The following is a 26,272-nucleotide window of genomic DNA, read 5'->3' as shown; positions in this document are numbered from 1 at the left end:
TCACGTTTCATATATGATGTTGTTTCAATCATCGTATTTGATATCAGTTAATGTATGTAAGTATGCAAAAAAATTATATAATTAGCACTTAACAAATCTTTACCTGAAATGTAACACTGCTACCATTCCAGGAATCCTCTGTGGACGTTCCCGGATTGTTGCTAGGTAATACATATCCGTTATCAATGAGATACTTCTTTTGGAACCGTGGTGGCATTAGCTCCAACTTATTTTTCGACAAACTATCTTTCGCATTATTGCGTCTGCCAGAGGGTGGTTTGCCTTGAAATTTATCTGAATGTCCAATGGGTTCCACGCTACGCGTATCTCTCGTACGATTAAAATCATTCTGATTTGTCATAGACAGAGGTTCAGAACCCTAATAACATAGAAAAAAATATTTTTCAAATTGTACAAATTGTGCACGAGAATATATTATGAATTTATGACTCTTAATTTTATAAAATTCATTGTTAGGAAATCCACTATTATTATTATATTCTTTATCAATTTATTATTATTATAGTTCAACTTATTATTTACAAACCTGTCTAATTTCGCGTAGATTATCCTTCCGATTCGCATAGTTTCTAGCAGATATCGGCGAATCGGTTCGCCAACGTTCTTCGTTTTCATTGACATGACGATGTCGTCGGTTGCCCGAATACCGTTTGCTGTTGTCATCTTTGCCCCTGCCTTCATTACCATTGTCTCGAACACTGTGATTGCTCGCGCGATTACGATCACTTCTGTGACTACGATTGGAATGGGAATCACGATCATCACTCTCTTCTCTCTCTCGTTCCCATGCAGTATGACTGGGAGATCTAAAAAAATTTAACAGCTTTAATGTTACAATAATGTAATGGATATGGTATTATTCTCTCAAGTTAGAGGTTACTTTCATATCTTATAATCTTTTTACATCTTATATTGATGGAAATAAAACGACTATTTTACCTATTAATTCCATCCTGTTCAGCCAGTGCTTCTTTCACTTTTTTTGGTACATACAGCAATTGTTCAGGTTTCCTATTTTTCTTTTTTGAATCATTTCCTCCTGCTCCTGCACTGATATTGTGTCCAGTACTTTGTACTGGTTCATTATTGCTATTTCTATAGTCAATATGCGTATTGCCTAATTTTTCAGTTACATTATCGATTTGTGACAGAGGTGGACTATCCTGTGCTTGATTAGATCTATTGAGTTGCGACTGTCTCAAACGATACTGGACAGAAGTTGATCTAGATTTTTCTTGCGAGCCATTTTCATTGTCATATTCATCGGCAGCATTGCTGGATCTGCCTGACTTGCGTAAAGGGCCACTCCCTGGTCTGTATAAGGCCTGAGATGCTCTATTCCCTCCACCACGCATTCCCGTCAATTTATCTTTCTCCAATTTAGAATTTGTTAATTCTGAAAATAATTATTACAATGTGGTATATGTAAAAATATTATTTTGAACTTCTCTTCACATAATCACAATTATTTAAATATTTTACTTATATCTCACAATTGTCATATTTATCACACATATATATAAATCATTGATGAATAAAATAAATCTTTGTTGACATTTCGATAAAGATATTCAGTAACAATTTTTTGATAAATTAATATATTAGATATATATTAGATATATTGCTTTTAAATTATGAATTTTTATCTGTTAAGTATACTTTTTGCATTATTTCTACCAGTTCATTAATACAAGTACAGTACACAAGAAATAAAATAAAATATTGTAATACTATATGCAATACATTCTTTGTGTAACATGTATATGGAGACTTGCTTAATATTGCATACATTATATGTTTAGATCAAAATATTGACACAAAAGGAGATAAAGAAAACTTTGTGATAAACACATCTTATACATTTCTCCAAGGGTTTCATATCTAAAATTATCTCTTTGGATGTGCAAATGTAGCAAAATTAGAGAATTTGAACGGCGAAATATCAACTATTTCTTACAAAATTATATTCAATTCGTTCATGTTGACATTCTCTTGACAGCGCGAGAATTTATCGGACCGTTTATCTTCGAAGGAAAATTATATTCACGGATTATACAGATCGATGATATTTTTAATTTACTTCGTTAGGCAAAGTCGATTGTGATGGCCGGATTCTAACGTTGCGTCGCCAAACGCCATAAAATAACGCGACATCGCAAGTGCCCGCCGTAACTTATAGGTTAGCTTGTTTAGTGAGGTTAATTTTGCACATCGAGTCTTGCGAGGGAGGTCGACGAATTTGATCCCGAGTCGGGCGCACTAGAGTATCGGCGATAATACGACGTTAACTCGTACGCGATCGCGAGATAATAAGAATTATCGTCAAAGTACCTTGTGAAAATCCTCCCCACTTTCTGCGTCCTTTGTCGCGGTTCGCCATATTGAAATGCAATCGCGTGAAGTCGTATCAAGATTTTTCTACCGCACTGACGTGAACACGCGACACGCCAAGGAACGAAAGATGTCGCGGATCGCGCTTTCTCAATCACCAAGCGTACGCTATAGTCATTATCTATGTGCCTATGCACATTTTCTTCTCTCATTCAATCTTGTAATTATATAAGTTATCATCCACGAGACGCTGATATCAATAGTGGATGTTTCATTTTAAAAGAAATAGATTATCAAACGAAATCGAATAAAGAATATGAAATTTTTACATTAATTTGTACCTTTTCTCAACTTTTAAATTTATGTATCTATCTCATTTTTAGTGTATTGCAAAAGTAAAAAATTTCTTCGAGTAGAATAACGTTAATTGATGCCACAATTAGGACCAAAAATTTTAATTAGTCTTTTATTTTTACTCGAATTTCGCATATCTTTTTTTTTATCTTTGAGCTCGTACTTTTATTTTGTTTCATCTCTCTATTTTTATCATTATCAGCTGACGAAACTTAAAAACATCAAAAGATCTCAGACGATAGCAGCCATAGTATTATACTTGCTCTCTTTCGAATTCAAAGAATTTTCGAGGATAAATGGGCTTCTTAGAAATATTCGTTCAATTTCTTTCATGAACTAAGTGACTGTATTATTCATTGAATATTATTCATTATTATTGCCAAGAAAGTCAATTTTTTTCGATCTTTTTTTCACTTCAAAACAAATTTATAGAATCACAATATTATATTTTTTTCCGATAAATCGTTACGTCGTTTTGCGAACTCAATCCTATTCTTGAGTATCAACGACATTTGATTGATATTTAATATATTCATAAATATATTCATTGTTTTTTCTAAAGATAAAATAAAATTTCTTACCCAGAAAATCTCGAGATGTAAGCTATGTTTTTAGAAGAGAAAATTTTATAGTGTAGAATATAGAATAAGAAACGTATAATTTTAGCTTGTATCAACAATTGTGGGACATAATATCCGATGCTCAGTCATGTCAGCAAAACGTTATCGCGCTACCATCATTATTTCGTTGCGAAGGTATAGGACTCATGAAATGAACTTTCAGTCATTCTTACGACAGTTTTTCTAGTGACAGTGTCATTCGGATACATATTGGACAATTTTTTATAGAGATTAATGAAGAATATTCGATCCAGAATCCATTTCTCAATGTTTCATCACTGATAATGACGTAAAATCTAATTGAGCTGCCTCGTTATTTCCCTCATTATTTTAGCTTCAGTTTTTTCTTTATGGTAAGTTGAATTATATTCATACATAATTCTTGTTTATATTGTTACATGTAATTATCTATATAAATAATAAAAAGTAATAAATATAAAGTATAAAATAATATAATTATAAATGATAATAATAACAAATAACCTACATTATTAATAATTATGCGATTATTTTTGATTGGTGAAAATACTTTGCTACGCATCAACGGAAATATTATACCTATTTTGGCTGCGATATAAACTGCCAGTACTGAAAATCTATAGTATACGTGACGTAAACTATAGATTTTCAGTACTGGCAGTTGATATTGGAATAATCCTATCACTGGATTTGCTCGTGCTGATTGGTCCATCAAGCATTCCGTAACGTCAAGTGAAATATATAGGATCTGTTCTTTTTAGCTACACTGCTGCACTAGTGCAATTAGTTAGAGTGAAAGAAAGCATGTTTGTCTCTTTCTAACTTATTGCACTAGTGCAGCAGTGCAGCTGAAAAGAACAAACCCATAGACCTATAAACGAACGCATCCATATCGTTAACTTTTTAAAATGTTTTTTCTCGCGCATGTGCAGCGTAATGACGGCGCGATGAAATTCATGTATATATTTTTATATATATTTTTATATAAAAACGACATGTTTACATACTTAATATGAAGAGTAATATATATTGCAAGTCTAAATAAAAGTGTGGATTTAATATACTATGATGCATATTTTTTAATAATGATTTTCAAATTATTCCATGAAATAGAGAGTCAATGCTCTTTTTCTTACACGAATTTGGTACTCCAAGCCACATTCAATGTGCTCATGCGCCAGAGATAGAGTTCTGAGAATAAACAGTGAGAGATTCTCCGTTTGACAGTAAAAGGATTCAGAATGTTCGCGAACATTCGAATTATCTATTTCGTATCTTCTTATGTCAAAATTCGCGGAGCCATCTGTTATTTAAACTTCATATTCGCGGATCTGAAAAGCCGTTTATCCAAGTACAGGTTAAGTGCGTTTATCGGCGAACATGTGCAAACGTGACGGTCTGTGATTTGCGTTTGCAGTCCGGTAGGAAACGTGTAATTTATAATTTATAATAATTTGTCACGAGTTTGAATTCGTGGAACGTTTTCGAGTTCAGAAAAAGTTTGAATTTATCGATATCGCGTAAAATGGCAGAGAATACAGGGCAGACAAATCATCCTTGGAATACTCTGACGACTCTAACCACATTCGATCAAGGTACATTATGTATATAATTTATAAATCATATGTTACTAATTACGTTTATTTTCCAAAAATTTTTTCAAAGTAACTCATCCATACAGACAAGTTGATTGTTACATTTGAATTATTTATTTTTGAATATACATTATCTTAAAATTTTGTATTTTACGGGAAATATGGAAAGTAGGTTTTAATAAGAAAAAAAATATTATTATTAATGTAAACAAACATTTTTGATATAAGCTTTTTTTTAAATTGACTTTTTGATTAAGCTTTTTTTTAAATTACTTTTTGATTTTATTTAAATGTGAAAAAAGAAATCTTTTAACAGAATGTCATTGTAATGATTTTCTAATGTATTTTTGATCTATTGGTTTATTTATGTTATATATTGTATTATAAATATTATGAAAAATTTAAGTTGAATAAAAGTTTTTATAATGGTTATTATCAAAATTAGATTACAAAAGAAATGATATTTAATAATCTTAATTTTGTATGGAAATAGGTAATAATATGGATTCGACCTTTTGTTCAAATGATAATACTGAAAATTTAACTAGTGGCCAAATCACACGTGTAAATCCTTCTTCTGGTGTTGTAATTGAATCTCTTGTAAATCAAATATGTTCTATATTAGAAAAGGATAAAACACGCAGAAAAAAGTTATATAATGGTGACCAATCTTTAAAATTTTTTTTTAGATATATATATAGAAATATTTATAATAAAAATTATTAAAAAATAATATTTTTACAGAAATCTGTGCTCAATTGTATAAAATGAAAATAATTGATAACTCGTACAATATGATGGAATTTGAAGGACTAAGGAAAAAATATCAACATGCTCTTTATCAACTGATTAAAATTGCATATTCTGCGAGTGGAAATGAAAATCCTTTATATAACCCTAGGTATATATTGTGTGTGCTATATTTATAAATTTTGCAAGCATACATATGCGCGCGTATATGTATCTGTTTATAATAACAGTTACTATGTATTTGTGTATACAGTAATACATTAATATTATTTGTTGTTACATTACAGTTTCCTGTCTGAATTATCCCGTTATCACCGAGAATTTAATGAAATAAGTTTTATTGCTGGTGGAGGATTCGGTGAAGTTTATAAAGCACGACATCGCCTCGATGGTATCGATTATGCAGTTAAAAAGATAGCTGTAACTTCTAGTCATGCAAATACTTTGCAACAACATTTGAATGAAGTAAAGACATTGGCTAAATTAAATCATGCAAATATTGTTTCCTACAAAGCAGCTTGGATTGAAGTAGCAGGAATTGAAGTGCCATCATTTAACTGTTCGCCATTGAAAGATCATAAATCACATAAGTTACATACTTCTTATTGCACTGAAGAGTCCACATCATATAATTTGCTCGATAATGGTAATAGTTTATATACCTTAATAATAAGCAAAATATATCACTTGATAAGAAAAATAATTTATGCAAATGATATGTGACAGACATGAAAGTGAAACAGCAAAATAAAAAACGTGGAAGTACTGATGATTTTGAAATTAGACAAAATCTTAGTGAAAGATTGGAGGAATTGAATTCATCAACTGAAAATATAGAAGAGTGGGTAGTCGAGGATAATGCAGCAAATTATATCGATGAAATCTCATCAGACATTGTATCTTTTAGAAATAGCAAGAAGAGTAAGATTTCAAATGAAACCAAAGATAGTAATAATTATATTGATCATAATTATTTATGTGACGAATCTACAAGTCAAGAAATATATACATATACCTCCAATGAAGTAAGTAAATAATATAGATAAAAAAAATCAAAATATAAGATATTTATAACATATGCTATTAAACTTTAAACAAAGATATATTTATATTCGCAAATGTAGATTTTAACGTTTATCTTGTTATTTATATAGAATCACCAATATATGATCTTGTATATTCAAATGGCTTTGTGTGAGCAAACACTTGAACAATGGATGCGCGGTAGACTAAATGCATCACCCGAACCAGTAATTAGGGAAATTTTGAAACAAATTCTTTGTGGAATCGATTATATCCACTCTCAAAGTGTCGTGCATCATGATATAAAAGTAAATATACTTAATTTAATTAATGTTAATTGATAACATATTCTTTTGAAATATAATAGAATATTTATATTACAGCCACGTAATATATTCATTTCAACATCAGGACAACTTCAAATTCAATTAGGTGATTTTGGTTTAGCTTGTCCATTAAAATCACAAGGAAAGAATCATTCTGCATGTGGTACTCATATGTATGCAGCACCGGAACAACTACAGGGAAAATGTGATCCAAAGGTAAACGAGAATGAGAATTATAAAAAATCTTCGATGGATATTAAAATAAATAAAGTATTTTAATATTTATATAACATTTTAAATTTTAATATTAATATGACATTTTTTATTTGTAGAATGATATTTATAGTGTAGGAGTTGTTCTCATCGAGCTTTTAATTCCTACGCAAACTCAAATGGAATTGAGCTCTGTAACTCGTTGTTTAAAAAATGGTTACATACCAAAAAGTCTTCCCACAGAGCGACATAAATGGGTAAGTCTTAAATATATTGAATTATGTTTATTAAATTTTGTTTTATATTTGCAGATATATCTTATATCTTAATTGCTTTTTTTATTTAGGCACAAATGATCATACAAATGGTGCAGAAAGATCCTGTCAAACGACCATGGACAAAACAACTTTTGCAAAGTTTAAAGAAAGATGAGGATATAACAATAGCTGAATTGAGAAATACTGTTGGGATATTAGAAGATGATATTCGCGATAAGAATAACACAATTCAAGAATTAGAAAAAAAAATCGCATTATTAAAAAATGAAGTAAAGATGCTAAAAGATCCTCTTGAAAATACAATAGAGTAGACATATGTTAAAAGAAAATGAGAGAATGGTAATTATAATTTTTTTTTAATTTTTAGAAAAATGATAATTTACGATTATGTACATGTTATAATTTAATCAATTCTTAAATGTTTGCGGATTTTAACTTTTTAAATCAGTTTTTTTGAATTGCTATATGGATACCATACATTTGTATAGAATAATTTTTACATCAGTTTTTTTTCTCTTTCTCGTTCCGTTAATTTGTCGATTAAGAGTCGTTGGACATAGCGAGATGTTCGTGCCCGTCTCCGTCGCGTTTTTTGTGTCCGATGTATCTTTCCTTACGTCTTGTACCGTTAGGAGATTCATAGATCGGACGTGCGGTTGAGATAGTCGCGTAATGTCGAACTGTTTGACTTTATTTCACTGAAAAAGGCTCGAAAGGAGTCCGAAACGTATTGATCATCAATAAGTGTGGATTATGAAAGTAGTTTTTATTGCTTCACGCCACATCTGCGTTGGTTTGATATTGCCTATTTATATATGCCTAGTTAAATTGATATATTTTATACCTGAGCTGTCAAGTTAATTTTTTTTCAAAGTATTCATTATTTACATTACTCAATAATCTTAGCCAATCATATTTTAATTATGAACTATTTGACGTTATTAAATATTAACCATTTAATATATGACAAAGCAAGACTGTAAAATAATTACAATAACGCTTATTAGATAAGTCAAATAGAAACAAATATAAGAGTGTAAGATTGTTATGCAATATGAAACATTTTTTGTTACTATGAATATAGTATTAATTACATTTGTGTACAAACATTTTTTTATTGTATTTATTAAAATTCATACACAAATATGTACAGATCCATCAATTATCATTAATTATATTATCATAAATACAGATATCGAAGTAATCAAGAAAATAATATTAGGTTTAATTATCTTATTCGAGCTTAATTGTGATATTCTTGTTTGTAATTTTATTATATTTTATATTGTCAGAAACTATTTTTTAACTATTGATAATATATTTATATAAGAAATTATTTTGTACTATGTAACAAGAATTATATAAAATTGTATTTGATTTGTATTATATGATTTAAGCTAATATTGTTTGAGTTATTTTATTTCACTATTTTTGTATTGAGATGATTCTTCTACAATTGCATCCAATGATGCCTTGAGTTGCTGGCCGAAAAATATTCTTGAATCGGTAGAATTAGGAATGGCACATTGTTGTAATAGATATTCAATATTTGGGTATCGCCATTGAAAATTAACAGGTATATCGTGAAGAAATCCGCCAGGAAATAAATTTTTACTTGTTGAATCTAATAAAAGCTGTAATTATATATTTTCTATATATATTTCAAGTATGAAATATATTTATGTACTATTTATACAATACATGTCAAAAATATCCAGATCTATAATAATCCATTAATGATATAGAGCAATTACCTGACAGATTGCATAATAATTATGATCGCTTAGATGATGATTACAAATATCTTCGGCGGAAAATGCAAAACAATTAGAACAATCAAAATGCATCATGTTTTTTTGTAATTCGTGCCATTCTTCCGGTATATCTATAATCATTATGCATAAATAAATATATATAAACTTTATATCTCCTTATCTCAAATTATGATATAAGTATTTTTGTAATAGGGACAATTTATTCTACCTTTTTGAGAAATATTCTTGTCAACAACAATTATATTTTCTAAATCAATAAATTTAGCTACATTATTATAATCAACAGCAATATTATCGGCTGATACATCTGTTACATAAAAACCGAATTTTTTATTTTTGAAAGTAAACATATGAGCAGCATTTAAAAGACTTGATGCTATTTTTGCTCTTTGAATCCAAGATTTATCATAATAATCAGAAAGTGGTAGACCAATATATTCTTCAATAATAATTCGGCCACATGCTCCAAAATATTTTGGCACTGGCCATCCATTTTCCGCAGATAATATCTGAAAGAAGTGTTTCAATAATTTAAGATATATAATTGTATCCTTAATTATTTATTGAAAAATAGTCAACATAATTGACTTCTTTATAATTTAATAGCATTATCTATATGTAATTTTATATATATATATATATATATATATATATATATAATTGTAGTATGTATATAATTTTATATGTATATTATGTATATAGGGATCAAAAAATGTATGTATATAATTTTGTATATATATATATATATATATATATATATATATATATAACTTTATATGTATATTTATAATTTACCTGAAGAATTAATGGCTCTGGATTTAAAGAAACCAATGTCCACAGATTAATTAAGTATTGTGTAGGATCAATATATTTATTGTTAAGATAAATATTGTAAAACAAATCATCCAAATGTTGTAATGTTGGGCAAAGTCTCAAACGGCTGGAATCATCTTTAGAAAAATCAAGAGTAATTGTTTCTTTGATATAATTATAAAAATCTGCTACATATCTATCCAATAGAACATTTGTACAAGGATATTCCAGCTGGAGTTTTTTACACAATGTAATGTCAAATGCTTTTAATTCAAAAGATTGTGCCAATTTCTTCAGCACTACCTTTCTTTGATTATATGTTGCAAAGAACACATTTTTAACCCCAAATAAGTGAGAAATTATTGCATTAATATCATGCCACAAGAGATTTATTTTATGAATATCACGACACATAGAAACCCCATAACATGCTGGACATTTATGTTGTTCTGTCAATTGTGTTACAGAAGGGTACAAGCTTTGTATAATATTTATTTTTAAAACCAGGGTACAAATGCCAATAAATAACAATATCTTCCATTTTTTAAATTTAAAGATATTGCGTATATAATATAGGATCATGGATTCGATGTATGATCATGATTTTTTAGCTGATTTTTCTATGAATTTGCATCGTACATTTTTTAAAATACGTACTTATAAATTTTATATCTTTCAATATCAACACAGTTAATTACTGTTAAGCGGCCTTTTCATTGACGCTACTTTTTAGCGTCAATGAAATTGCACCTTAACAGTTGGCAGCCCTACGAGATAGGCTGTGCAGCACTGCGCGTATATAAAATAAATTTGAAATCGCTTCTAGCCTAACCATCTTCACGCGATCGACTTTATTTGAATTGCACGACATCGCATCGAATTATGATGCGGCGCCGATTTGTTCGAACGTAATTCGGGACATCGCGATACTGTATAAGCGTCGAATGAGCACGAATTGTCACGCAAATATGATAAATCACATCTACTCACCGTTCACCGGCTGTTCCACAGGCCGCTCCACTCGCTCGCCTCGGGACGTCCCATTCCGATCTTGATGCACACGATATCATCAACGCAAACGCGCGACACTTTATTCGGCACTCCCGATATTCGCTCGTATCCGATAATCATCATCAAGGGCGCAAATAACGCGACGCGACTTCGCTCCATCTTCGCGATCGCGCTATCACTGAACTGTGAAAAGTAGCTGTCGCGGACTTTCGCCGACATATTATGAAAGTCGCGCGATCATCCTTGGACACTTTCGACGCTCTTTCACTCGCGATATTCGTTTAAAAACGGTTAAAAGACGCGAAAAATGCGGACGTACGACGATCCGTGTAACTGCGTATGACTCCGATTCACGTATGACGCGTATGACGTAGTAGCACGCGCTAACATGGCGGCCGAACCAGTGCGCAGAAACGAATGCGCACTGGTTCGGCCGCCATGTTAGCGCGTGATCGCTACGTCATACGCGTCACTGCTACGTCATACGCGTCATACGTGAATCGGAGTCATACGCAGTTACACGGATCGTCGTACGTCCGCATTTTTCGCGTCTTTTAACCGTTTTTAAACGAATATCGCGAGTGAAAGAGCGTCGAAAGTGTCCAAGGATGATCGCGCGACTTTCATAATATGTCGGCGAAAGTGCGCGACAGCTATTTTTCACAGTTCAGTGATAGCGCGATCGCGAAGATGGAGCGAAGTCGCGTCGCGTTATTTGCGCCCTTGATGATGATTATCGGATACGAGCGAATATCGGGAGTGCCTAATAAAGTGTCGCGCGTTCGCGTTGATGATATCGTGTGCATCAAGATCGGAATGGGACGTCTCGAGGCGAGCGAGTGGAGCGGCCTGTGGAACAGCCGGTGAACGGTGAGTAGATGTGATTTATCATATTTGCGTGACAATTCGTGCTCATTTGACGCTTATACAGCATCGCGATGTCCCGAATTACGTTCGAATAAATCGGCGCCGCATCATAATTCGATGCGATGCCGTGCAATTCAAATAAAGTCGATCGCGTGAAGATGGTTAGGCTAGAAGCGATTTCAAATTTATTTTATATACGCACAGTGCTGCACAGCCTATCTCGTAGGGCTGCCAACTGTTAAGGTGCAATTTCATTGACGCTAAAAAGTAGCGTCAATGAAAAGGCCGCTTTACACACTGAAAAAGTTGAAACTGTTTGAACTTTATTTTATTGACGCCATATTTAGAGAAAGTCTAGTGATTTTAATTTGCCGCTGGTTTCTAGCGTCAATGAAATTGCACCTTTACGGTATCGTGATGTTGTCGGTGCTGTCATCTGAAATTTTTGCTATTCACTGCCTGTCAGCCGCCATCTTTGAGGAGAATCGCAACAAAAGAGACCCTCATCTTTTTTTTCCTCATTTCTCGAGGATCAAATCTCAAATCGAACGATGATTATACTCCGATATATTCCGTCCACTTAGATCTGTATGGATTGTGCTTTGTTGTGCGTCAAATCGTTTCGTTTTGCGATCACCTGCAGTCAGTCCGATTTCTTTCGACGCTGACAGATGATGACGATGCGAAATTGTTAAAATAGCTGTTTACACGAACCAAGTGCTGAATAAAACCAAAAATTTAGCTTAGTACTCGATATCGTCGATGATATAATATTGCTCCAACGTTGCTTATATGATATAATATTATTTCGATTCCATATAAAAATTCACGGAAAATTGCATTTCATTTCTTCGCAGATTTTTGCAAATCTCTATTGCAGCCAACAAGTATTGCAAAATCTTGCAATGCGTTTAATGAATATGGGACTCAACGAATTGGTGCATTGGTAAGAAATTTCGAACATCAAATTAATTATAATTTGACATTTTTCATCATCGCCTTAAGCTCTGCGTTTAATTTGAGAATGTTAAATTAATATTATATCAAAAGTCTTTAGAAAATATATATAATCAATTATCAAAGTCTTTCAAAAATATATGTAAAAGATTAAATAATGAATAAAAAATAAATTTTTCCAGGTATCAAAAAAAAATTGGCACATATGATAAACAACAATGGGAAAGAACCATAGAGCAATATATTCTTGATGGACTTACACATATTCCAATGAGAACAGCAAAACTTAAAACAGAATTAATTGATGTTGATCTTGTTCGTGGTATGCTACATAAATCTTAACAATTATATAAATATATACATATATACACAGAATATTATTATATATTATTTTGATGTTCTTCTTGATAAGCATGTATATTCATCTGTGATGTATTAATGTATATAGGATCTTCATTTCCAAAAGCCAAACCAAAGCATGGCTTGTCTACGGTAGCTTGCCTAGCATTTCAGCGACTTTTGTTCCTTCCATTGTACAAAAAGTGGTGGATACAGCAGACAAGTTATCGCATCTTCCTATTTTTCTTGTTACTATATAGCTTACAAGCAGTCAATCTTTCCTTGTATTACATTTATGTAAACAGGGAAAATGAAGCAGAAGTATGAAAATAAAATATTTTTTATATTTTAGAGCATATTGCATTACTGTTCATCCTGATTGTCATGTTTGTTTACAGATTGTATCAATGTCAGAAGTTTTAGTACCTGTCGTTATGATGTTTGTTCTATGTATTGTTCATTCCCATATTGTATCAACACATTCAGGTCCTACCATGCTATCTAATCAATCCAGACAACGAATAACAAGACGTTCTCGACATGTTAGATGCAGAAATGGAAAGTCTAGACATAGACAAAATTTACGTAAGTATGCAATAATACAAAAATACTAATTTATTTTTATAATGCACTAATATGTAATAAATATTCATTGAAGGTATACATAAGGATTCAAAATCCTCTCAAGATATTGCCTCTGAGAAAGCAAGTACAGGAAGTGAAGAGGTACTAACTGCAGTAAGATTTGCTAAAAAGGTGGTAATTGAGAATTCTTCAATTATTAATCAGCCTCAAGTGAGTACTGAGTGATTCAAATTTGTGATAGTTTGAAACATGTATATCTGTATATGTATACACACACAATAAGCATATATATTTTCTATTGTAACAGGAATCTGCAAATGCTCAAATAGTGTTTGACAAAGAGGCAATAAGTACAACTGGAGAGAATTCCAATCCTCCAAATGAAAGTTCAGCTAATATTGAACAGCCAGGTAATATTATTAATATTTTAATTATTTTAATTATTTATTTTCTGTAAATTTACATACTTTGAAACTCAAATGTCTATATTTCTCTATATCTGTAATAGAAAATATACCAGAAGAACGTGTGGTGAATATACATCAAGATGATGATGGCTTTGAGAGTTTAAATGGTAATGTTTCTAGTGATAATGACAGAGTAATAGGTCAAGGATTGGCGCAAGGAAATAGATCACGGCAAGGAGTAATGCGACAAAATAAAGACCGCACGTCATGGTCAGAAGATAGCACTAGTCAACAAGTTTCACTTCCACCAAAACACTCAGGTTTGATTTACAAGTATACGCTTGTAAACTAGTTTGTAAATAAATAATTAATATTTTGCAAAATTAATTATAATATTTTATTTGCGAATTTGAATTCGTGGTGACATATGCAAAGTTATATAAAAACATGTAGTTTGTTAAATTTGTAAATACATTTAGTGCTTCTTTCGATTTTAAGATTCATATAATATTCCATGAAAGCATACGAATGAGAAGTATTTTTATTTGTTTTTATATTTAGTTGCATTTCGAACCGCTAACACGCTTTAATCTTTGTTGGAAAGGTAAAAAATGGAGTAATAGCTAAATCATCGTTTTCCACTTTCCACGCAGCACCCGACCCATTAAAAAATGATGACAAGTTTACGGATAGTAAAAGCAATATTCACAACAATAGCGAGGTATATTTCATCTATTTTTTATACTTATATATTTTAATATTCTTTAAATATTACTTTCCTATAATTGCATATATATGTATCTTAAATAAGTCAATTTAAGATATTTTGTTCTTATTCTGTCAAGAGATATTTACTTTTACTACACGTAGTAATGTTTAATTTGTTGATTCTGTTATTATTGTTAATTTTCAAGGAGAAAAATGCAGACCCAAAAATATTGGGCTCAAGAGAAGCACGACAGCAGTGCGAGAGTGAAGAGGAAGGCGAATGCGAGGAAGCTACCACGCATCATCTCACAGAGGCAACAACTTCAGCTACAGAATGGATGGGAGTAACAACCAATAGCGACGATTGTAGTTACAGGTGAGACTTAAATTTGATTCTTTAATGAGTTATAGTTTTCAATGATTTTTTATATAGCTTTTTGCGAAACGGAATTATTGCAGTTCAGAACTTGGAGAATCTGATTTAGCAAGTGAGACCAATCTTAATTATGGAGAATTTGTAGAACATCCCTTTTCCTGGGAATTTGAATTGCCGCCTTCGATATTACTAAATTCTACTTGTACATCATCTGATCGTGGTTAGTAATGACAAATTGCATATATTACAATTAGGTGATTCATTCTGTAATAAATAAATATAGATTTAATAGCCTCTAATTTATATCACTTTGTTTATAGTTTCATGTACGATTTGGACGCGACGTGATATCAAGAAAGCTGAATTGTCAGTATTAGACATTAGTTCAGCAATAATCGCCAGAGTCGAATCTATGCCGGAGAGCATGAATTATTTTTACGGTGGTCTGATACTTAGCATCGCACTGTGTCTAATACCGTCTATAAAACGATTGAGTGATCATATAGGATCGGATAATATTAGTAATGTATCTGTCAGCCTATTACCAAGTGATATGATTCAAGTGAACTTGGAAACTTATACCGATGTTTTGTGTAGAATAATTGGTATAGCATTTGGAAGCACTTTCTGGTAAGAGAGAACATCTCATTTTAAAGTATTTAGAAAGTTAATAGTTACTTGAAGAATGAAAACCTCTTTAAACTGTTTCTTTCTTAGGGAACGAATACTAATAATTATTTCGACATTCGAGCGACTTATGCTGTCATGCTTTTTATTTTTCTTACTCGCAGTCGCGGAACGCACGTACAAGCAGAGACTTTTATATGCTAAATTATTTTCTCATTTAACATCGTCTAGACGTGCGCAAAAATCCGATTTGCCACATTTTCGTTTGAACAAAGTACGCAACATAAAAACGTGGCTGAGTGTCAGATCTTATCTGAAAGTAAGCTACTAAACGTTAACATTTTAAAAACTATAATTATATACATGACATTACACAATTTCGCGTTATAGCGAAGAGGTCCGCAACGATCTGTGGACGTTATTGTATCGGCGGTATTTATCGTTACGATATTATTGCTGTCATTCGTAAGTTTAGAATTGATTAAAGTAAGTATATCTCACAGATTCTTTTTAATAAACTTTTTTTACATTTTTGTTTTCAACAATAAATTAAATTTTAGGATCTTGAAAGCCTACATTCGCGATACAACGTCGAAGCATTATTCTGGAGCTTCTCACTTGGAATATTTATATTACGATTTATGACGTTAGGGACAAAAATCAACAAGAAGTACAGGAATCTCTCAGTTTTGATAACCGAGCAAGTAAGTTTTACAATAATATATTTACATTTTTATTCTAGATTTTTTATTCTCTTCCTCGCGCGCGTACGCGCACACACACACACACACCTACATACGCACACACATCCACTGATTTATATATTTCGGTACAATTTTCAGATTAATTTATATTTGCAAATTGAGCAAAAGCCGCATAAGAAAGAAGAACTTATGGTCGCAAATAGCGTATTAAAATTAGCGGCTGACTTGATAAAGGTATGCATTTCTATTAAAAATTTAATAAAAAGCTAATATAAATTGAATTAATTCAATGGGATGCTTTATAGGAATTGGAAAGTCCATTCAAAATCTCTGGGCTTTCAGCTAATCCGTATCTATATACTGTTACTAAAGTAGTATTACTATCAGCACTCTCAGGAGTACTGTCAGAGTTGCTCGGTTTCAAACTCAAATTGCATAAAATAAAAATAAAATAAAGCAATTTAAAATGTAGTGTATACTGTCAACAGTCACATATATTTTATTTATCAACTTTAAATTGTCTGTTGAATTTGAATTTATTTTTTTTGGAACAGACATTATTCTGCTCTTAATTGCTCAAACACTGACAAGTTAAATTGCTTTAGCTTATTAAATTTTGGAATCATATATAAGAAAATCTTATTTAGGTAGTCAAATTGATAATAATTTAAAATAATTTACTTTTATATATAAGAGTACTCAATATACTTTTTTTTAAAATAAAAACACTATATAATAAAGTTTAATTAAATATTAAATTTAATTAATTAAAAATTTTTACTGAAAAACATTAATTTCAAATTCAAAAATATCTGAAAATAGTAACTTTATTATACATCTACTTTTCTCATATTGGAAGATTGAATTGACAAAATAGTTAATATATTTAATTAAATTAATTTCTCATACTCGACTCATTTAATTTAACACTAATGATATTATAATAGATTTAAGCATGACAAGGCAATACATTTATTGTATGCTATCAAAGCATTAATTAACCTATAACTTTCTTTTGAAGTTATATATATATATATATATATATATATATATATATATTAATGTATATACATATACATACAGGGTATCCCATTTTAAGTGTCCACCCCAAATATCTCTCTTATTTTTGATTTTAGAGAAAAATGGTTTAGACACGTTTTGTATGGTTTCGAGGGGGCCATAAGATGGTACCATTGATTTGACCTTGAAGAGTCATTTGAAGGTGAAGATCATCTCAATTTTCTTAAATGGCACCCTTTATTTTTAATTACATACTCTTGTAGCTGACCTCGAGAGCTTTCCAAAACACTATAATAAAATATTTTTTCGTTGAGTATTTTTCGAGTTATGAGACTTGAATAATTTCTTAATTCTACATAAATCATAAAATATCATTTTTTGATTATTTTACTTTAATACTTTTATGCACAAAATAATGTGAGAAATCGATTGGTGTAAAGAAAACACATAGTTGTTTCAAAGAAAAAATATGTAATTTGCAATTAACAATTACATATTTTTTCTTTGAAACAACTATGTATTTTCTTTACACCAATCGATTTCTCACATTATTTTGTGCATAAAAGTATTAAAGTAAAATAATCGAAAAATAATATTTTATGATTTATGTAGTATTAAGAAATTATTCAAGTCTCATAACTCAAAAAATACTCAACGAAAAAATATTTTATTATAGTGTTTTGGAAAGCTCTCGAGGTCAGCTACAAGAGTATGTAATTAAAAATAGGGGGTGCCATTTAAGAAAATTGAGATGATCTTCACGTGACCTTCAAATGACTCTTCAAGGTCAAATCAATGGTACCATCTTATGGCCCCCTCGAAACCATACAAAACGTGTCTAAACCATTTTTCTCTAAAATGAAAAATGAGAGAGATATTTGGGGTGGACACTTAAAATGGGACACCCTGCATAATAGCAATGATAGCATATTATTACTATGGCATTATATAGTTTGGTATAATATAGATTGTATAAAAAATAATTCTTACATTTAACAAGCTGTATAAAATATTTAAAATTGTTTAAATGTACAGTGTAAATATTAAAAATGACAATGATATGTGCTCGAAAAATTACATAGAGAATTCTATTTTTAAAAAATTATTTTATTTATTTTTAAATCATAAACATTTTTTAACATAAACATTTTTTAACATATATTTTTTTATTTATTCTTATTATATTGAATGTTACAATAAATATTATAATATTTTTGTTATATGTTTGGAAAAAATTCAATTTTCTATATTTTTTGAATTTATTTTGTAGTTTAATTTATCAAAGTTGGTAATATATATTCAAATGAGCATGTTTGTCTAGTTATGATAATAATACAATGTGTAATCAGATGATTACATTGTATATGTGGACATACAATTTGAACATTTGTCATCGGTTTTAATAGATAATTTAGAACATATTTAAAATATATATAATTGTATGTTTGAAGAATATATATAAAAGTTGGAAAATGTATGTAAATATCATACATGTTATAAGAAAGACTATATGAGAAAAATAGTACCTGTGCAATAATAAAAAAAATTTATGATATAAATTATTTTTCAAATTATCTAAAAATTTATAACAGTATATATATATGAAGTAAAAACATTTACAAGAAAAAAACTTTATTTCTTAAAATATTTTTTATTTAAACTTATCTTAAAAGATATTGTAGCAATTACAATTTACAAGTTAATCAATTTTAAACATAGTTTGTCTTTCTTATCTTTGTCTTATCTTATACTATTAATGTAAGAATAACAAAAGAAAATATAGAAAAAAATGGTCAATTTCAAAGGCCTTTATACACATATATATGCATGTATGTATTCCTGTAATGTAAAATTTATTAATATGCATTATTTAAGCAGTTGAAAATGTACTTTGTGCTAAATAATAGACTCTAAATTTGATTAATACTCTTGTACAAGTAATTTAAATTAATAATTGATACAATAAGATTAATGAAAATAAATTGGAGCATTGAAATAAATATGCAACTTTTTAAGAATGAGATTGATAATTTTGAAATTATCAAAAGTAATGAAAAGAATAATCTAAGATCTTATCTAAGAATAATCTAGTTTACATTATAATAAATTATACTATCTATTGTAAAATAAAAAAGCAATGTATCTTTGCATAAAGAAAATAATTGCATGCAAAAAATTGTAGTAAGCAATGATGCAAATCCATAATTTATAGTTATGATAAGAAATTCTGATCTTTCTTTTTAATTTTTCTTGTTTAGAAAACTGCAAATATTTAAATAACTGTATCTTATAAAAATATAAAAATTCGAAATCGATTGTATATATAATTTATTTTTGTCAATGGATTAATAATCTTTAGTGTAATTAATCATACATGAAAGAGTAAAGATAAAAGGAAAAGAGATCGAGAAAATGTTTTATATAAATTTATTATAAAATGTGTATTTTGATTATTAATATTGTTAGAGAGACAGAGAGAGATAAATAATAGCAATTTAAGATAAGGAAAAAAGAAAATATATATTTTTTTTATATTTCCATTTCTTTTCTGTAGATCAAATCTTTTCTCTTTTCACACAATTTAAAGCCGTTAATGCACGATCTAATCGGATAAACGGATCACGAAATTGTTTATACAATTTCAATTATCTTTTCAAATTTCAATGACAATCAAAACTCATATCATAAAAAAAGGAGCGTTGAAATTTTTTTTTCTGATTAGTCAAGAGAAGAATTTTAATTTTTAATCTCAAGGCTCAATGTGCAATCTAATACGGCTTTAACTCGCACGACCACCTCTCCGGCAAATGCTTGCGAGTGATTGGTCGACAGTGCGACACGAGCTTCTCACGTCAAATGACGCCACGCAAAATTCCAAATGCCGGTAACGCAGCCGGCGCTCTTCCCGCTTTACTTTAGTTCGCCGGAGTCATCCGTCCGCTCTCGTCTGTTTGTGCGTCAGCTGGCTGTCATCTATATCTGGTTACGTTCGTAAATCGCCGTCTATCATCCGTTCACTCGCTTCCGGATTCGTCCACCTCGTGGTCCGTCTCGCGTATCTTTCGCGATCGCGGATCCTCTTGGGCGAATCCCTCGACAATGGCCACGACCATGGACCACTACGACGGCTTTCGCACTTTCTCTTGGTTCGCGGACTTCGTCGGGTTGCCGATCGACCAGGTGAGATATACCCGGATGCCGGAAATGACGGCACGGCATCGCGTGGTGCGGGGAGGAGCGACGGCGTGATTGTCCAGGTGCCGTTGTCCTCTAAGCGAGATTCCCGGGAATTCGCATAGATATCGATCGCTAAAGGGATCTTCTTCATCACGCTTTTCCGCTTTGTATGCGCTTCGGATAAAATAGGATGATAAAATAGATTTATATAACAGATACATTCTTGAATCATTGAATATTTTAAGATCGATTTTTTTTCTCCATCACATTGTTTTATCTATGCATTCTATAATCATACTCGAATGGTCGTATTTGTGTTCGAACAATGCTTGAAACTAATTAATACAATAATGATAACGCGCATTAAATAATGCAATTGAATATAATTTTCTACGTTACTTGTTCTATTTTTTCTGCATTAGAGTTGCGTTGATTTAAATAATTAATCCTGCTATGCGATGACTTTTAAATTCTCTCGCATAATACATGTTTTTTAATTAATTTTTAATGCATTTACATAATATTGTAGAAAATGGCAACATTAACATAAGAAATATGCGCAGTTTTTTTTCCAAATAAAATTCCTGCACGTAACTTTCAAGACTTTCAACAACACAATCGATATGATAATATTTTTCAATTAGTTTTCTTCAGTTTTTCTTGCGTTATAATACATTACTCGTTAATTAAATTGATTTAAATAATTGATTAATTATTTCATTAGATTCAACGAGAATTAAAAATAAACTTTTCTTTTACATTATATTTTAATTGGATCGATAATTGAAATTTTTTTATATAGTAAAAAAGACAAATTATTTCTACTTACAAATTTAAAAATAATTTAAAAATAATTATTTTTACTTACAATTTATTTTTACTACTGTAGTCTATGAACTTTGAAGTGAAGTTAATGACCAAAACTTCATTTATTATCAGTCACTATTTATCGTATATTATGTATATTATCATGTTTTATAATTCGAGTATTTTTTAAAAGCTAATTATTACATTCAAGGGAAATATCTAGTTTACTGACAACCTCGAGTTTTGTTAATTCTCTGTCGTGCAACATATACTTTTTATTCTTTGCTCACCGGATTTCCTATCGTTTATTATTCAACATTAGAAAATAAGAGCAATTGCTGATTTATCTCTTTAGCAACATAAACAATTAATTTTCTATATATTCTATTTTTTAGATATAAAAAAAAATTAATTTTTAAAATTAATTTTTAAATAACCTGTAAGTTTTTTTGTCTCATAAAAGTCAATATTAGAAAGATAGATATTATGAAAATATAGTTTAATAATATAGGTTTAAATATATATATATATATATATTTAAATATATATAATAGTTTAAAAATATAGTTTAATAATATAGATATAATAATATATTTTAATAAATATTTTTTACATGAGACTGTAATACTGTTAAAATTAAATTATTATAAAAATAATGTTGCGACTGCGATGATGATTTCCTGTTTTTTACAATTTATTGCATTTTATTTTCGAAGTTTCATAATATCTGTTTAATAATTTTACGGAATAATAAAAAGATTTTAATTATCCATGTATCGTTCGTTACTTTTTAGTATTGAATAACATTCGATAGAAAATAATTTAAGATATAATTAACGTTACTATTTCAATATATTTTAATGACATAAAAAAACTTATTAACACATCACTTATTTTAGCAGCCTGAAATAAATAAATATGAATATATTTATTGTGAAAATATTGTGCATATTGCTTATCTCAATAAAATATCAATTGTTGTATGAAATTATCACATAAAACCGCGATGTATCGGCTTATCATAAACATTTCGAAAATTATAAGAATAATATTGAGCAGAGATGAAAGCGAAGTACATAAATAATAAAAAAACGTGTGCGCAATTATACAAAAAGAAATCAGATGGATGATGATAAGATATTTTCAAGTTCAATCTCGCCCATATATAGAAGTTTATCTTGCGATTAACTAGAGCTCGATTTTTCCTGAAATGAGATATTATAGAAAAAACAATTTTTTTAGCATTTTCCTATAACTTTCTTAATATTAATACTAATTCTAAGTTTAATAAAATCTAAGAAATAAAGTTCAAGTTGTTATGAAAGAAATATGAAGTATAATAAGATTAATAAATATGCAGCAAATTTTTGAAAGTTTTATTTATTACTGATATAATTCTTCTGAAATACATTTGTAAAATAAAAAATACTGAAATATAGTTATATTAAACAATATATAAATGTACTAAATATGAATCTTAAGAAATTTAATTACAGTCAAAATTTAATTATATTTTGCAAACGACATAATTTTTTAATCGGATAAGTTTATGATAATTAATGACAAAATTAGCAAAAAATTATAATTATAGTTTGTGGCTTCACATAATGATATGCCATGTTAAAGAAATCTATTTTTTTATCCGAGGGAAGAAAATACTTTGATATTATATACTTTGATATTGATATTTTAATTTCAGAAGATCAAAGTTAGCTGTGCTAAATATAAGTATAGAATTTAAATAAATGCAATATGTAATGAAGGAATTTTACTGTGTTTTATTTTACTGTTTACACTGTGTTGTACAATATTTACGAGCCATTATTTTTCATCATAGACAAGATAGCAAGGAACGCAATAAAGTAAAACAATATTAAGAGATTAAAACAATAAAAATTGCACACACTGTCTTAATAACGCTGCCTTGCGATAAGAGCTCGTTTTTTTACGGTTATTCCTTGGAAAATGATTATATTATCCGAAGCGTATTATCCGTTTCATTTATTCCCTATTTTTAGCGAAAACCCTTTATCGCCTTCCGTCATTCTCAACGATGCATTCCACTGGCAAAACAGAACGCGATCGACTGTTTAAATAAATATGTTAAAAATAGGAGTAAAATGAAAAAATGAAATATAGAATAAGAATATCTTGGTTGGCCCCCCTAATAAAATAGAAATATTTAAAAAATTAGAAAAAATCTTTCAAAATTGTAAAGCATTAAGTAATATAATATTATTTCCTTCTTATGTATTTATTCCACAATTTATAAGTTTATAAGTTTATTACGTTAATGAATACAAATTTAATAATGAATAATCTATACTTTTATTGCTGTCTCACTTTCTCAATGATAATATATAAAATATAGATTATTTAAAAACACCTTTGTGCAAAATAATTGTGTGCAGCTTTTATACGACACTTTTATGAAATATTTCTCAAGACTTGCATATGTTATCTTCAATGTGTTATAATTATTCTTACACGTGTTATCATAATTATTCTTACACGTACATAATTATATTGTCGTAACATGTGTCATGTAAATAATTTGTTTGTCTTAAAACTCTCCAAAAAAGGTATATTTTGATATTTTTTAATTGAAAAAATTTTTACATTTTATCTATTATTTATCTCCTTCTCCTTGATTTTCATATAAATTAACTTTATATGTAAAATTTATTAATTTAAAATGCAAATTTTGCAAATTTTTAAATACTTTTACTTTTGTAGATACTATGAGATATGATAAATCTCAATATAAAGAAAATTATATAATACTTTTAATTTTACAAATAAAATCCAATTTGCTGTCAATAGTTAAGAAACAATGAAAATATTATCTAGCACAATTTAGTACCGTAAACGTATACATGGGGCAAAGGGATCAATGACCTCGTCACTCGAGAATTGCAACAGTGTAGAATGCGAGGTAGAATCTAAAACTTGAGTTACAAATTCATACGGTTGAAATGTGAAAAATAGAAAAAGAAAGGGAAAGGGAAAGAGAGAGAGAGAGAGGGAAATTGATCTTTTGTTTTCTAACATGAATAATTTATAAAAACATTATTGCTCTAATTATATATAACGTGATAGATAGCAAGGAAAATCTGAAAGAGGAATTGCTTTATTTTTTGCCTCTTTAATTCTTGATATCAAGTGCAATAATATTCTTATCTGTGCATGTATATGTAGAGATAAATCATAAAGAAACATTTCTCTCTCTTCGTATTATTTATATACAATTTACTTTAATATTCCAATATATCTTAGTAATTTATTTATTAATCAGTATTTTATTAATTTTATCGTCATTTACTTATTGATATTATTTGTGTTACTACATCTTATTTTGAAAAATAATTTGTAAATAAATAAAAATATAATAAAAAGCTAAGAAACTGAAAATGATCATATATATATATATATATATATATATATATATATATATATATATCTAAAAAAAAATCTAATCTGATGATCTATCTGATGATCTATCTTTAACTATTAAACGTAAGGTAAAAAAATTAAGTTACATTATATATATATAAATTATAATTAATATGTATAAATTATATATATGTATATTGTATATAAATAATTTTTTTATGAATTATTATTTTTCGTAAATAGTTAAATGGCGTAACAATAATAAGTAATGATTATATAAGAAAAATCTTTGAGAGGAATGGAGCATATAATAAATTTATTTTTTTGTGCAGGTTAATTTCGTCTTGACACAATTTACAGCACTCATATTAGCCGGATTATTCAGATCATCTTTGAGCCCTATTGCTGCTACTCCAGCTGCCAGACACGTTTATGGTCTTATAATTGGCCTTGCCCTCGGATATTTTTGTTTTGGCAGGTGAGTCTATGCAAAAATTATTCCATACAGAAATAGCATGGGATTAATTTTAATATATAGAAATTTTGACATAAAATGATTACAACTCAAAATATTAAATACATGCTTTCGAAAAAGATTTCAAGTTTTCAAATTATTTTGACAATAATATTTTTTTCTCGCCTATATCACTTCGTTAAATTAATATTTATATTACATTAATTTAGTGTAAAATTAATGAGCAACGAATATATTGATTAGAGTTAAATTATAGCTATATTGTAAGATATATCTTTACATCTTTTTGATATCATTTTTTATGTTAATTCAAAACCATAACAAATAGTTATATAAAATATCGATAAATATTTAACAATGTAATTTTTTTTTTCAAATTAATTATATATGAGAGAATAATATAATTTTATTTCGCGTAAAAGACCCATAAAACGCACATAATTCGAAAAATAAAAAATATATTTACTTTTTTTTCAACTCTTCTGCATTATTATATATATATATATATATATATATATATATATATATATATATCTGAATGAAGAATGTAAAAGAATTGAAAGAGAAAAAGTAATTATATTTTTTATTTTTCGAATTATGTGCGTCTTATTATGGGTCTTTTACGCGATATATATATATATATATATATATATATATATATATATATATGATCGATATACATTTATTTCGACAGAAAACTTTATTTATCAATATTTCTTTCTTTTTTAGGCAGGCGATTCA

General features: G+C 29.0%; 5 protein-coding genes across 11 annotated transcripts in view; 3 read left to right on the top strand and 2 right to left on the bottom strand.

The window, feature by feature from the left end:
* LOC105259080 (telomerase-binding protein EST1A) overlaps positions 1-2,451 on the bottom strand; it is a 93,441-nt gene extending 90,990 nt beyond the window's left edge. For 3 of the 5 annotated variants that reach the window (XM_011270810.2, XM_011270813.2, XM_011270812.2), the window contains exons 1-4: positions 2,353-2,451; positions 961-1,417; positions 548-827; positions 104-379 (exon numbers count right to left, since the gene is read on the bottom strand). In XM_011270810.2, the coding sequence (XP_011269112.1) occupies positions 104-379; positions 548-827; positions 961-1,417; positions 2,353-2,401 (1,062 nt within the window). In that variant the 5' untranslated portion in view covers positions 2,402-2,451. The remainder of the gene's footprint in view (positions 1-103; positions 380-547; positions 828-960; positions 1,418-2,352) is intronic. The other 2 variants (XM_011270814.2, XM_011270811.3) reach the window with 2 other exon arrangements.
* Positions 2,452-4,440: 1,989 nt separating this feature from the next.
* LOC105259077 (interferon-induced, double-stranded RNA-activated protein kinase) lies at positions 4,441-7,825 on the top strand. 2 transcript variants are annotated; one of them, XM_011270807.2, is made up of 9 exons: positions 4,441-4,900; positions 5,394-5,561; positions 5,645-5,801; positions 5,938-6,296; positions 6,377-6,675; positions 6,805-6,981; positions 7,057-7,215; positions 7,332-7,469; positions 7,559-7,825. In XM_011270807.2, exons 1-9 carry the CDS (start codon positions 4,831-4,833, stop codon positions 7,799-7,801), a joined length of 1,770 nt encoding a protein of 589 aa, XP_011269109.1. In that variant the 5' UTR covers positions 4,441-4,830; the 3' UTR covers positions 7,802-7,825. The 2 variants fall into 2 exon arrangements, with proteins under 2 accessions (XP_011269109.1, XP_019885508.1); XM_020029949.1 differs by lacking the exon at positions 5,394-5,561.
* A 1,012-nt stretch (positions 7,826-8,837) lies between these two features.
* Positions 8,838-10,726, bottom strand: LOC105259076 (deleted in autism protein 1 homolog). 2 transcript variants are annotated; one of them, XM_025415425.1, is made up of 4 exons: positions 10,061-10,726; positions 9,474-9,774; positions 9,245-9,375; positions 8,838-9,114 (listed from the first exon to the last, which is right to left on the bottom strand). In XM_025415425.1, the coding sequence occupies exons 1-4, from the start codon at positions 10,658-10,660 to the stop codon at positions 8,941-8,943; spliced, it is 1,206 nt and encodes a 401-aa protein (XP_025271210.1). In that variant the 5' UTR covers positions 10,661-10,726; the 3' UTR covers positions 8,838-8,940. The 2 variants fall into 2 exon arrangements, with proteins under 2 accessions (XP_025271210.1, XP_011269107.1); XM_011270805.2 differs by having other exon boundaries at positions 8,839-9,124.
* Positions 10,727-12,408: 1,682 nt separating this feature from the next.
* On the top strand, positions 12,409-17,293 carry LOC105259075 (putative homeodomain transcription factor). Its single transcript, XM_011270804.3, has 16 exons — positions 12,409-12,902; positions 13,096-13,235; positions 13,362-13,573; positions 13,651-13,837; positions 13,911-14,047; positions 14,145-14,247; positions 14,346-14,564; positions 14,898-14,965; positions 15,159-15,328; positions 15,412-15,548; positions 15,649-15,958; positions 16,046-16,274; positions 16,346-16,441; positions 16,516-16,659; positions 16,798-16,893; positions 16,965-17,293. The coding sequence occupies exons 1-16, from the start codon at positions 12,862-12,864 to the stop codon at positions 17,112-17,114; spliced, it is 2,439 nt and encodes an 812-aa protein (XP_011269106.1). The 5' UTR covers positions 12,409-12,861; the 3' UTR covers positions 17,115-17,293.
* Positions 17,294-20,573: 3,280 nt separating this feature from the next.
* LOC105259074 (lysophospholipid acyltransferase 1) overlaps positions 20,574-26,272 on the top strand; it is a 9,925-nt gene continuing 4,226 nt past the window's right edge. Inside the window, exons 1-3 of the mRNA XM_011270802.3 lie at positions 20,574-20,859; positions 25,389-25,534; positions 26,261-26,272. The exon at positions 26,261-26,272 is cut by the window's right edge and continues 66 nt beyond it. Of these exons, the coding sequence (XP_011269104.1) occupies positions 20,779-20,859; positions 25,389-25,534; positions 26,261-26,272 (239 nt within the window). The 5' untranslated portion in view covers positions 20,574-20,778. The remainder of the gene's footprint in view (positions 20,860-25,388; positions 25,535-26,260) is intronic.

Source organism: Camponotus floridanus, unplaced genomic scaffold (assembly GCF_003227725.1).
Source record: "Camponotus floridanus strain SB8 unplaced genomic scaffold, Cflo_v7.5 scaffold12, whole genome shotgun sequence".
NCBI classification, from domain to species: Eukaryota; Metazoa; Arthropoda; class Insecta; order Hymenoptera; family Formicidae; genus Camponotus; species Camponotus floridanus.
This window is presented reverse-complemented; position numbering and strand designations above follow the sequence as displayed.